General features: G+C 39.7%; 2 protein-coding genes across 2 annotated transcripts in view; both read left to right on the forward strand.

Moving 5' to 3' along the window:
• PRRG1 (proline rich and Gla domain 1) overlaps positions 1-14,357 on the forward strand; it is a 133,442-nt gene that overhangs the window by 95,112 nt on the left and 23,973 nt on the right. The window lies entirely within an intron of this gene.
• On the forward strand, positions 6,534-7,167 carry LOC115507605 (ferritin heavy chain-like). Its single transcript, XM_032592186.1, has one exon. The coding sequence runs from the start codon at positions 6,534-6,536 to the stop codon at positions 7,080-7,082; it is 549 nt and encodes a 182-aa protein (XP_032448077.1). The 3' UTR covers positions 7,083-7,167.

Here is a 14,357-nt window from a genome sequence, read left to right on the forward strand (position 1 = left end):
GCATAGAGTGCAGTATTGGGGGTACATCAGCTATTCCACAGCTTAAGCAGATGTCCACTCAGGGAATGAAATATTAGTGTTCTCTTCATACATGTATCCTGTAACTGACTTTCTTGGAATAACTGAGCTCCCCTCAGTTGTTCAAAGTCTTACGGTCTAAACAAGAACTGTGAATCCATGAAATGTGACACACTAGCCTAGCATGTGTAGTAGTGATTCTAGTGGCCCTGTCAGCCACTGTGCTGCTGCTTTGGGATGCTTAACTACTTGGTAGACAGTACTGTCCTTGTTAGAAATGACTCACATTATCTAACAGTGAGCTGCAATCAGTCAGTGTAATTGATGAGAATAAAACTTTCACATTCAAATTGGGATGTGAGTAGAAACCTAGATCAGCAACTTTGCTTGGTATAAATGGTTATGCATCTCTTCATTTGAAAGATGATGTCACATGCCTCCCATAGCATGCTAGGAGGAGGTTAGCTATGAATTCAGAAGTGGGGTTTACCTGTTTCTCAAGCAATTATATTCCTTAGTCTAAATTTTTTTTTTCAACGTTTATTTATTTTTGGGACAGAGAGAGACAGAGCATGAACGGGGGAGGGGCAGGGAGAGAGGGAGACACAGAATCGGAAACAGGCTCCAGGCTCCGAGCCATCAGCCCAGAGCCTGACACGGGGCTCGAACTCATGGACCGCGAGATCGTGACCTGGCTGAAGTCGGACGCTTAACCGACTGCGCCACCCAGGCGCCCCTATATTCCTTAGTCTAATACACTAAACTTCCCACTCCAAAAAGGGAAAGAAAAAAAGTTGGAAACCACCCATTTTAGGATGAGACCGAAATGTAAAATGACACAATATCCAACAGAAAATGACAATTTTTTTCTTTATTAATGTTTTGTGTCTACGTAATACTGTAGACTATTAAGGCCACAAATAAATTACCAAAAAGTTTAAACAGTTAGGAGTATTTTAAAAGTGTCTACTTTGATAGATGTATTCAGACAAGTGAGTAAAAAAATATTACCATATTTCATTGATTCTCTGATCATTTATTCACATTTTCTCTGAAATTGAAGTTCAGCTTATCAGTGACATCATGGATTAGTTTAAAGCATGTTTTTTCCCCTTTTTTAAAGGTTTTTTGTTTGTTTGTTTATTTTGAGAGAGAGAGAGCACAAGCAGGGGATGGGCAGAGAGAAGGAGAAACAGAATCTCAAGCAGGCTCCACACTGCTCGAACTCACCAACAGCCAGATCATGACCTGAGCTGAGATCAAGAATGGGATGCTTAACTGACTGAGCCACCCAGGTGCCCCGTTTTTCCTTTTTTTTTTTTTTTTTTTAATGGTCATTCATTTTTGAGAGACAAAGCATGAGCAGGGGAGGGGCATAGAGAGAGGGAGACACAGAACAGGCTCCAGGCTCTGAGCTGTCAGCACGGAGCCTGATGTGGGACTCAAACCCATGAACCATGAGATCATGACCTGAGCCAAAGTCGGACGCTTAACCGACTGAGGCACCCAGGCGCTCCTTCCTTTTTTCCTTTTTTAATACATAAAAAAATAATGTGCTTTTCGATTCATGGTATGTTTAATAAAATACAGCAGCTAATCACCTCTCGTGCCCACTCCTCAGAAATTCCCATCTGGGTGTGGTCACTACTGTAAATCAGTTTCTGTTATAGTAGGTAGCTGCTGATTCCTTTAATATTTGGGGTTGTCCTTGGTTTCTTCCCACATGGGTGTTAGGGTATAGTCTCCCCAGGACAAGGCTGACAGTGGCCCTCATAGTTTGAATATCAGTAACTGTAGAAATAAAATTCCATTTAGCCACTTCCAAGATACAATCAAATCAGTGGCAAAGGAAATTGGTGTCATAGACTCTAAGTCTAAAGTTCCCTTTTGGCCAACAAAAGAGCAGGACACAGGATTAAGGTGAGAGATGGCGCATGTCTGGGAAAAGACAGGAGCCCCGAATAAGGGTCTTTGCCCTGTATTTATTAAGATCAGAAGGCTTACAAACGTGATTGGCGGCACAAAGAGACAAACTGTGAACATTAACTTGGGGATGTGAGGGAAGAGGGGTATTTGGAAGATATACAGTGTTTGGGGTTTGGGTCAATATAAAACAAAATCCTGGCGCTGGGCAGATGGGCAGATGGTTGTTAATGGCAGACAGGAGGTGCCGTGTCTAACTTAGCTAGCCTAGGGGATGAGACAGTCAGGCGGAATAACCTCAGGGTTAACAAGGCACCTTTTCTTTTGTTAACCATCTCCGCTCTGGGCTGCTTCACCTGCAACGCAGTGGTCTATAGCTCAATTTATCTGTTTACCTAACTTGGCCCTTTCTTCCTGTGAAAGTAGGTTTTCTGGTACAGTACTAAATTGGGGGGCATTTTTGCCCTGCATGCCTAATTTTGTTTACCTCATATACCTTTGCATTGGGAGCCTGGGTACCATCAAGCTGAAACAGAGGATCTGCTCCTCCACTGTACATACAACAACCAACTGAGAAAAGAGGGCTCTGTCTTTTCTTGAATTGTATATTTTAGAGAGTGGCACTAATGCCATAACTTAGAACAGCATGATTATTTGAACATTAAGGTATCATCCCATTCCCAAAGCTAATATTTGCTACCAGTCACTGCTTATCATGAATAGACTAAAAGCTGATTTTTCTTTCCATTCCACTGTTGAAGAAAGATTCATGGAATAGACCAATTATATTTATAATCGATAGGGTCCATGAAAACCAAATAGGTTAAGCTCTTCATTTTTAAAATAGCCCCACAGAAGTCATTTTACTCCTTTTTCCATAGCGAGATACTGATTGGTGCAGCTGAAAATAGGACCCAGGTCTCCGAATTCAGTGTCTTCCCTCCCTTCCCATCCCCTCCTTCTGCATTGAACATAATTCTCTCCTAATTTAATTGATGGTTATGCCAGGGGTTTTCCAATGAAACAACTCAGTTTTTTCAAGTTCAGATATGATTGAAATGGAAAAATTGGTGGCTGGCACCTACTTTTAGCTAGATTTTTAATTTTATTGTTTTAAAATGCTTGGAAACAATACCATTTGGGACAGGCAAAGGTAATATTCTTTTCATCTTTGGACCAATATTGTGAATGCCAAAAAGACGAATGATGCATGCAACTTCTGATTGGAATTGGAACTTGTAGCTTTTGATTACTAATCTAGTACTTATAAGCACCATACCATGTAGCCGATATACCCGGAGCATAAGGCAGGATGTCTTGAAGAGAAGAAAACCTAATAAAACTTGCAATATAATAGGGCCAGTTAAGAATGAATATAGACATAGTCTGAGGTTTCCAGTTATTATCTGAGAAGTGGCATCTTGAACTTCTAGACAATTCTGAACTTGTTTGGTTTGACGGTAAGATCATTTTCAAGGGAGCTGTCTTGAAGCTAAATAAACTGATGAGGTTTAATTATGATTCTAGAGTGATGTCTGAAGAGGTAGAGGAGATGATAAAGAATTAGTTCTATTTAAAGTTAATGAAACTTTTCAGTTCTACAGGTATTCATTTTTATTACTTTGAAAGACATTACATTGTAAAGATTCAGGTGCATACTAATAACTAAAATGAGATAAACTAGCAAAAATAATAATTACCCATTAACCTAGAATTTATATTAGTTTTTCATTAAAACCGTTCTCTCCCACTTTATTTTCTATTTTAAAATGTTAAAACTCAGGGCAAACTCTAGACAAAAGCAGAGATAAATAATTATCTACTAAGGATTTTAGTATCTCTTCAACTTAGCATAAAAAGATAATTTATTCCAATATACACCATTCTTTTTGCCTTCTCTGCCAGCTCTTGTATTACTCACTTCCATTATCTTAGAAATCCTGTGCTCAATGGCAGTTTGATTATGATTTGCCCTACCACCAACATAATTGGAGAGAAAAGAAAGTAATTGCTTGAATTAATGTATTCTAAGTTACTAATGAATAGAAATGAGGCAGAAACTGTTGATTACTGATATAAAAACTATTTCACCTCCTTCTTTCTTGCTAAGAGAACCCCAGTTTAGGGGAGTAATAACATATCTAGTTGCTAGAGATAAATCATAATTAGCCTAAGTCAGTCATAGCAATATTGTTCCCTTTTCGTAACTGGTAGTAATGTCTTCTCTCTCATTCTTGATATTGGTAATTTCTGTCTTCTCTCTTTACTGATCAGTCTATCTAGAGATTTATCTTTTTTTTTTTTTTAATCTCAAAGAATCTCTGTTTGGCTTTATTTAGTTTTACATATTTTTGTTTTGTGTTTCACTGAATTTTTTGTTCCTTTATCATTTCCTGCCTTCTGATTGGTTTGTGTGTATATTGCTCTTCTTTCTCTAGTTCCTTAAGGTAGAACTTTAGATTTTCAATTTCAGATATTTGTTTTCCTTTTTTAATGTTATAGGGTTTGAATCATTTGAAATTTATTGAGACTTGGTTATGGCCCAGAATATGATTTTTCTTGGTAAATGATCCATGTGCACTTGAGAAGAAGGCGCTTCTAAAGAATATATTTTAAAGTTTCTTCTCTTCTGTTTCCAGCATTCTTTCTTTCTTTTCTTCCTCTTCCTCCTCCTAATTGTGACAAGTAATACCACACTGGTTGCCTGCAGAGAGGACAGCTGTGTGGTTTTGACCCATGGGAATGTATTACCTTTTCAGACAATTACTTAATTTTTAGTAAAGAATGATAATTGAATCATAGTGGTGGCTAAAAACACGCACAAAATCTACACACACAAACAAAAGGATTATGAGTAGCAGACCAGAAATTATGAGGAATTCTTGAAAGACAGGAAAAGCAGGTGCTATCAGATTAGTTAATTCAGATAACTCAAAACACCTGCAGTAGAAAACCAAGCATGTGCATAGAAACTTGAACAGTTACACTGCAGAAGGTCCCCAGGTCAACGATGTGATTAAAGAGCTACTATGAACAGCAGATGTTTTATCTGCCCTGCTCTGAAATGTCCCCAAACCCTACTTAAATTAGAAGTAAGCACTTGTAGTATTGGACCTTTAGGCTCCCCAAACTACACTCCAAAGACAGTGAATGAGGTTGAGACAAATGCAGACCCGCACAAAAGAAGGGATAAAACAGAAGCACACATCTACCTAGAAGGGACAAATAACTACTTTTCCATCATCAGAAATGCCATTTTTGTTTTGGCAAGAGGAAGCGTCCCTACCCTACCTACAAGCACCCTGCCGTGTACCCCCAAAGAGGAGACTACTTCTTTATATTGACATACTGTGCAATCCCGTTCCAAGGAAAAGCCTGTTAGTGAAATGGACATCACAACTGTACATCAGATACATGCTGATTATGTAGGCTAATCAAATGTGCCCTTTATTCCTAAATATGAAAGGACAAAGTTTGGGAAATATTTGAGGAAGGTGAAAGAGAAGATCATAAACAGAGCAATTTCTGAGGTTAAAAAAAAATACAGGAAACAGAGTTACCAAAAAAGCCAAATTCATACTCAGAATTTTGAGAATTTGAATAAGAATGTGAATTGAATAAAACTATGAGTTTGAGGGGCGCCTGGGTGGCGCAGTCGGTTAAGCGTCCGACTTCAGCCAGGTCACGATCTCGCGGTCCGTGAGTTCGAGCCCCGCGTCAGGCTCCGGGCTGACGGCTCGGAGCCTGGAGCCTGGAGCCTGTTTCCGATTCTGTGTCTCCCTCTCACTCTGCCCCTCCCCCGTTCATGCTCTGTCTCTCTCTGTCCCAAAAATAAATAAACATTGAAAAAAAAAATTAAAAAAAAAAACAAAAAAAACTATGAGTTTGAATAGGAATATGAATTTGAATAAGAAGGCTGAGAATATTTGAATAGGAGCAGGCTGTAATAAAAGGGATCCATTCAAGATCCCTTTTTTATACCAATAAAATTAAGTAATTGTAAAATGGACACATTATTGCAAAATTAAAATCTTAAACCCCAGGGGGCGCCTGGGTGTCTCAGTCGGTTAAGCATCATGATCTCAGAGTTCTTGGGTTCAAGCCCTGCATTAGGCTGTGTGCTGACAGCCCAGAGCCTGGGGTCTGCTTCGGAATCTGTGTCTCCCTCTCTGCCCCTCCATCTTTCCCTTGCTTGCTCACTCACTCCGTTTCTCAAAAATAAATAAACATTAAAAAAAAAAATTCTTAAACGGTGCTCAGCGCAGGGTCTCCCTGCCTCACTTAGGCTCCACCCGAACCTGGAACAGAGCATGCGCGGCCCCGCCCCACCCCTTATCCCCCTTCCCCCAAACCGGAAACTCGCCCCCGTTTCCTGTAACGGACCCCAGTTCCAGTTCTATCCCAGAGCTGTTGCCGCGTCCGAGCCCAACGGACGCTGCCTAGAGGTCTCCATTGCCACTGAGTGCCTCTGGCTCCTCTCGCCATTCAAGCTGGGCAATCTTCGGGGTCGCCGCCGCCTTCGGCCTCGCCACTGCCTGTTCCGGGGCCCTCGCTTCAGAGTTGCCTTGACCTTGGTGCCAGCGCCGCCAGCCATGGCCACCGCTCCGTTCTCTCAAGTGCGCCAGAACTACCACCCTGAATGCGAGGCCGCCATCAACAGCCAGATCAACCTGGAGCTCTACGCCTCCTACGTGTACCTGTCGATGGCTTTCTATTTCGACCATGACGATGTGGCCCTGGAGAATGTCTCCAAGTTCTTCCTGCACCAGTCCCATGAGGAGAAGGAGCGTGCCGAGAAGCTGATGCAGCTGCAGAACCAGCGTGGGGGCCGCCTCCGCCTCCACGACATCATGAAGCCTGACCGCGACAACTGGGAGAGCGGCCTGAAGGCCATGGAGTGTGCCTTTCACCTGGAGAAGAGCGTAAACCAGAGCCTGCTCGACCTGCACCAGCTGGCCACCGACAAGAACGACGCCCATCTGTGCAGCTTCCTGGAGACCAACTACCTGCACGAGCAAGTCAAGGTCATCAAAGAGCTGGGGGGCTACATCACCAGCCTGCGCAAGATGGGGGCCCCGGAAGATGGCTTGGCAGAGTACCTCTTTGACAAGCTCACCCTGGGCAACAGCGACAAGAACTGAGTTGGGACTGCCTTCCCATAGCCACAGGGTGCATGGTAACTTCCCCTGGTCACCATGCCGAGCATGCATTTTGCAGTATTGCACTTGCAAAACGTTCCAGTTTTTTTCCTTCCAGTTTTGCCATAAAGTTACTTGGTTGCAATAAAGTTATTTTGTTCGAAAATAAATAAAGGTCTCTGGTTGATTTGTATGCACATCTTTCACCTTTTAAGTTTTATAGTAGGTATCCAGGAGTCTCTCCACCCACCCAACCCTATCCATATGCAGCTGAGGATCTCCAGAAATGGAGGGAGAAGGTATTCCATGGGACCCTGGAAAACACAAAATTAATCTTCCCCTCATAAGCAGTGTGGGTGGTGGTGGTTTAGAGCCCTGAAGAATGTGGTAACCTATGCATAGTAAAAGTATAAAAACATTGCCTGAAAGTTATGACTGAGGTTGATCTGGGGAAAGAGTGAAGGAAATGGGATTGGGCAGGGATTAAAATAAAGGAGGTCTTCTACTTTACCCTGAAAACTTTTACTTTATCAAAATAAGTAAATACTAATATTTTTTGATTCTAGATAGCAAGAAAGGGACCCCAGAAGCCATTATGGCAGAGTACCTCTTTAACAAGCTCACTGTGGGCAATAGTGGTAAGAGAAACTTAATCTTAGGCTGGCTTCCTACTGGATATGAGAGTGATTTGCCTTTGGTCCCCTGTGCAGGACATGCATATTGTCATTAGAAAACTTTCACTTCCCCTTATGAATAGTGTGGTTATGTGGTTTGGGGTAAGATGGGTGGTTTGGAGCACTGGTTGCTGTAGATGGATGTATATGGTAAAGGTATACAAAAAACATGGTCTAGAATTTATAATAGTGGTTGCTTCTGGGAAAGAATTGAAAAATGGGATTGGACAGGGATTAAAATAAATGGAGCCTTCGACTTCATCTGAAGTTTTTAGCTGATTAAGTCATACAAATGTTAATGTTTATTGTTTGTCAGTAACAATCTGGGGACCCTGGAAACTGGCAGAGTGGAGTAACTGATTGGCAGGTTCACCCTTGTTGTCAGTGACTATGGGAACTGTGTTTTAGGTTTGCTTCTCTGGAGACACAGGTGCAACTTCAAATGGCCACCAGTACCAGGCATGCATGCTGCCATCAGAAAACCTCTAGTTTTGGGGGTTTATGTACACTTTGTAATAAACCCTGTTCAGTATAAGGGTTGAAAATTTAACAAAGATGCTGAACATCAAAATATTTGAGAATGACTGAGGTAAATTGAATCTTCTAGAAAGAAATAATTCATAATAATAATAATTCATAGTCATAGAAGAACCTTCTATAATAACAAGCACTCAGTAGAAATTCCAGAAGGAGAAAACAACAGTTGTGTAGAGTGGTAGACAATAATCAGGAAATAATTTTTCAAAATACTATAATCTCGGGGCGCCTGGGTGGCTTGGTCAGTTAAGTGTCCAACTCTTGATTTTGACTCAGGTCATGATTTCATGGCTTGTGAGATCTAGCCCCACATCAGGCTCTGTACTGACAGCATGGGGCCTGCTTAGGATTCTCTCTCTCCCTCTCTTTCTCTGCCCTTCTGCTCAAGTACATGCGTGTACTCTGTCTCTCAGAATAAATGTCAAAAAAAAATACTATAATCCAAATACTATTACCATGTATATTTCCTCCTTTAATCTACTAGTGTTCTGAATTACATTAACAGATTTTCCTGTGTGGAATTATTTTTTATTCCTGGAATGAAACTTATTTGATCACTGTTGATTTGTTTTACTATAATTTTTTGAGATATGATTGAGATGTATGTAGCATTGTGTAATTTTAAGGTGTACCGTGATACACTGATATATTGGGAAATGATTGCCACCAAAGCCTTAGCAAAAACCTCTATCAATTCATGTAATTACCATTTCTTTTTGGTGGTGAGATTTCTTTTTTTTTTTTTTTTTAATTTTTTTTTTCAACGTTTATTTATTTTTGGGACAGAGACAGAGCATGAACGGGGGAGGGGCAGAGAGAGAGGGAGACACAGAATCGGAAACAGGCTCCAGGCTCTGAGCCATCAGCCCAGAGCCTGACGCGGGGCTCGAACTCACGGACCGCGAGATCGTGACCTGGCTGAAGTCGGACGCTTAACCGACTGCGCCACCCAGGCGCCCCTCGGTGGTGAGATTTCTTAAGATTTATTCCCTTAGCAATACTTAAGGATATTATATTGTTAACTATAATGACCCTTCTGTACGTTAGATCTCCAAAGTTTGTACTATTTGATCAACATCTCTCCATTTTCTCCAATCCTTCAGCTTGTGGTAATCAACATTCTAATCTGTGTTTCTGAGTTTGGCTTTTTTGGTTCCATATATAATTGATAGAATACAGTATTTGTGTTTTTCTTATTTCACATAACATAGTGTCCTCAAGTTTCATCTAAGTTGTTGTAAATGGCAGCTTTTCCTTCTTTCTCATAGAGAAAGGCATGAATACCCAGAAAAGAAATGGCTGGATCATATGGTAGTTCTATTTTTAATCTATTGAGGAATGTCGATACTGTTTTCTTTACTGGCTATATCAATTTGCACTCCCACCAACGGCGCACAAGGGCTTCCTTTTCTCCACATCCTTGCCAACACTTGGTATTTCTTGTCTTTTTAATGATAGCCATTCTAACACATGTGAGGTATATTGCATTGTGGCTTTGATTTTTATTTCCCTGATGACATGTGATGTTGAGCACCTTTTCTCTGCCCATTTTTTAATTGGGTTGTTTGGTTTTTTACTGTTGGGTTGTATGAGTTCTTTATATATTATGGAAATTAGCCCCTTATCAGATATATGATTTGCAGATATTGTCTTCTATTCCATAGTTTCTTTTTGTTTGTTTTACTGCTTGTGTCTTTTGCTGTGCAGAAGGTTTTTTTTTTTTTAATTTTTTAATGTTTTATGTTTGAGAGAGACAGAGAGTCAAGCAGGGAGGTGCAGAGAGAGGAGACACAGAATCTGAAGCAGGCTCCAGGCTCCGTGCTGTCAGCACAGAGCCCAATGCAGGGCTCAGACTCACAAAACATGAGATCATGACCTGAGCCAAAGTCACCACTTAACTGACTGAGCCACCCAGGTGCCCCAGTAGTTTTTAAAAGTAGTATAGTCCCACTTATTTTTGCTGACATCACTCTTGCTAATATTTTTATTTAGGATTTTGTATCTCTCTACCTTAATAAGTAGTTTTCTTTCGGGTGTGTAAGTACCATCTTTGTCCTGTTTAGGTATTAAGATTACTCTGGCCTTGTAAAATAAATTGAGAAAAAATTTTTTCATTTTTATATGCTTGTGCTTTTGGTATAATATCCAGAAAATCATCTCCAGGACCAATATGAAAGAACTTTTTTCCTATGTTCTCTCCTTGGAGTTTTTTGGCTTCCGTCTTAGTTTAAGTCTTTAATCCTTTTCAAGTTAATTTTTGTGCATGGTGTAAGACAGGGGTCCAATTTTATTCTTGTGCATGTGGTTATCCAGTTTTCCCACCACAGTTTATCAAAGACACTGTCATTTCCCCATTGAGTATTCTTGGCACCCTTGTCAAATATTAGTTGACCCTTTATGCATGGGCTTATTTCTGACCTTTTGATTATGTTCCATTGGACTGCATGTCTGTTTTTTAATGCTGGCATCATGCTGTTTTTAATTATATACTTTTATATTATTGTTTGAATTCAGGAAGTATGATGCCTCCAGCTAAGTTCTTTCTTGAGATTGCTTTGACTAGTCGGGGTATTTTGTGACTCCATAGGAATTTTAGGATTGTTTTTCTATTTCTGTAAAACATGTCATTGGAATTTTGATAGGTGTTGCAGTGAATCTATAGATGGCTTTGAGTAGTATGGACATTTTAACCATATCAGTTCTTCTGATCAGTGAACACAGGATATCTTTCCATTTATCTGTGTCTTCAGTTTTTTTCCATGCAATTCTTAAAATTTTCAGTGTACAGATCTTTCACCTGCTTGGTAAATTTATTCCTATGTATTTTATTGTTTTTGATGCTAATGTAAATGGGATAGTTTTCTTTATTTCTTTTTCTTGTTGTTAGTATATAGAAATGCAACTGTTTGTGTTTATTTTATTTTATTTTATTTTATTTTTTTAATGTTTATTTATTTTTGAGAAAGAGAGCATGAGCAAGGAAGGGACAGAGAGAAGAGGGAGACATAATCCAGAGCAGGCTCCAGGCTCCGAGCTGTCAGCACAGAGCACGACATAGGGCTCAAACTCATGAACCACGAAATCATGACCTGAGCCAAAGCCGGACGTTTAACCAACTAGGCCACCCAGGCACCCCTGTTTTGTTTTTATATCCTGCAACTTTTCTGGATTCGTTGATTATCTCTAATAGGTTTTGGTGGAGTATTTAAGACTTTCTAGATATAAAAGCATATCACCTGCAAAGATAATTTGACTTTTTTCCTTTCCAATGTGGATGCCTTTTATTTCTTTTTCTTGTCTAAATGCTCTGGCTAGGACTTCCAGTATTATGATGAATATGAGTGGTGAGAGTCAGCACCTTTGTCTCATTCCTGATCTTAGTAGAAAAGCTTTCAACCTTTCACCATTGTGGATGTTGTCATAGCTTGCCCTTTGTGACCTTTATTATGTTGATGTATCTTTTCTATACTCAATCTGTTGAGAATTTTTAATCATAAATGTTAAATTTTGCCAGATGCTCGGGCACTTGAGTGGCTCAATCAGTTAAGCATTGTACTTTGGCTCGGGTCATGATCTTGTCTAAATCATTGTTTTCCAAGGACTCCTGAACTGTGGCCAAGATGAACGGGAGCCAGTTGACAGGCCACTATAGGGTTCATACCTGGGAACAAAGTCTATATGCCCTTTACCCAATGCACGAGTGGTTTAGACTCTTCCTAAGTCACTTGGCATATGGAGCTGGATCATCCTACAGCTCCCACAAAGCCACTTTTGTCTGTGGGATGGATGCTAAATGATTCTTGGGGTAGGGGGTGCAAAAACAACAGATGTCTTATTACACCATGCTGCTGACATCACTCTTGCTAATACTTCTATTTAGGATTTTGTATCTCTCTACCTTAACATGTAGTTTTCTTTCAGGTGTGTAAGTACCATCTTTGTCCTGTTTTGGTATTAGGATTGATTACTCTGGCCTTGTAAAATAAATTGAGAAATAATTTTCATTTTTATATGCTCTGGAATAGTTTTCATATTATAGGTGTGGGTTTTTTTGTTCTAAGAATATTTAGTAGAATTCACATTAAAATTATTTGAGTCTTGGGGCGCCTGGGTGGCTCAGTCTGTTAAGTGTCTGACTTCAGCTCAGCTCATGATCTCTTGGTTCATGAGTTTTCTGCTGTCAGTGCAGAACCCACTTCAAATCCTCTGTCTCCCTCTCTCTGACCCTCCCCCCATCTCTTTCTCTCACAAAAATAAACATTGAAAAAATTATCTGAGTCTCTTCTCTTTTTAAAGATAGATGATTTTATTTCTGTAAAAAATGGCATTGGGATTTTTAGGGATAACATTGAATCCGTAGGTTGTTTTGGGTACCACAGGTGTTTTGACAGTATTAAGTCTTCTATTCCACAAACAAGATATATCTTTACATTTACTTGTTTCTTTAATTTCTTTCAGCAAAGTTTTGTGTCACATTCATTGATTATCATATGTTCAACTATCCTCATGCCCCAAGGATAAATCCCACTTGGTCATGATGTATGATCATTTTAATGTGCTGTTGAATTCAGTTTGTTGAGATATGTTGCATTTATATTCATTAGAAATATTGGCATATAGTTTTATTGTAGTGTCTTTTTCTGGCTTTGGAATCAGAGTAATACTGGCCTCATAAAATGGGTCTGGAAGTGTCCCTGCTTCTTCATTTTCTTGGAAGAGTTTGAGAAAGATTGGTATTAATTCCTCTTAAATTCATTTAGAACCACAAAAGACCCAAATAACCAAACAGTCTTGAGAAAAAACAAAGCTGGAGGCCTCACACTTCCTGAATTCAAAACATATTACAGACTTACAGTAATAAAAACTATATGGTACTGGCATAAAGACAGACATATAGACCAATAGAACTAAACAGAAAGCCCAGAAATAAACCCACATATATATGGTCAAATACTCTTCAACAAGGATGCCAAAAATCCATAATGGGGAAGGTATAGTATACTCAATAAGTACTGTTGGGAAAATTGGATATGCACATGCATAAGAATGAAAATTGAAACCTATATTACACCAGACACAAAAATCAACTCAAAATGGATTAAAGACTTTGACATAAGAGGAAGGGTAGGCAGCAGGCAAAGGGAATCACATTAGAGCTACTGATAAAATTATAGCTAAAATTGATAAATCATCATGCACTTTGCCATTGAGACTCTCAAGCTTTCTTACACATTAGAATTAGCACCAGACTACATCCTAGGCCAATTATATCAGTCTCAGGGGGCAGGAGCTAGGCATTCCAGGCACTCAAACCAATGTGAGCACCTTGCTCCTCAAAGTGTACTCTATGGCAAGCAGCAGCAACCTCACCTGAGAGCCTGCTAAAATTCAAAATCCCAAGCCCCATCCCAGACCTACAGTATCAGAATCTACATTTTAATAAGATCCCAGGTGATGAATATGTGTACCCTGACATTTGTGAAGCACTGATTTATCATCCTAGATTTCAACCATGGCTATATACATTGGGATAAACTGGAATGCTGGAAAATAATACTCATACTCAGACTTAAACAATTTATCCCATTATATCTTTATGAATATACTGGAACAAACACACTAAAAACTTAGTGTAACTTCAACAATTATTCAATTGGCAAATATTTAAAAAGATTTGAAAACCCTATCTAATTTCCACTGCTGTTGGATATGTGCATACACGCTCAAAATTTTTTTTTTTTTTTTAAATTTTTTTCAACGTTTATTTATTTTTGGGACAGAGAGAGACAGAGCATGAACGGGGGAGGGGCAGAGAGAGAGGGAGACACAGAATCGGAAACAGGCTCCAGGCTCTGAGCCATCAGCTCGGAGCCCGATGCGGGGCTCGAACTCCCGGACCGCGAGATCGTGACCTGGCTGAAGTCGGACGCTTAACCGACTGCGCCACCCAGGCGCCCCTCAAAAATTTTTTTTTAATTCCACTATACTTAACATACAATGTTATGTTATTTTCACGTGTTTAATATAGTGATTTAACATGTTTATACATTACTAAGTGCTCATGATA

This window comes from Lynx canadensis, chromosome X (assembly GCF_007474595.2).
Source record: "Lynx canadensis isolate LIC74 chromosome X, mLynCan4.pri.v2, whole genome shotgun sequence".
Taxonomy (NCBI): Eukaryota; Metazoa; Chordata; class Mammalia; order Carnivora; family Felidae; genus Lynx; species Lynx canadensis.

What these genes read in the sequence shown, in the direction of transcription:
- LOC115507605 (XM_032592186.1), top strand. Translation starts at nt 6,534, where the DNA reads ATGGCCACCGCTCCGTTCTCTCAAGTGCGCCAGAACTACCACCCTGAA.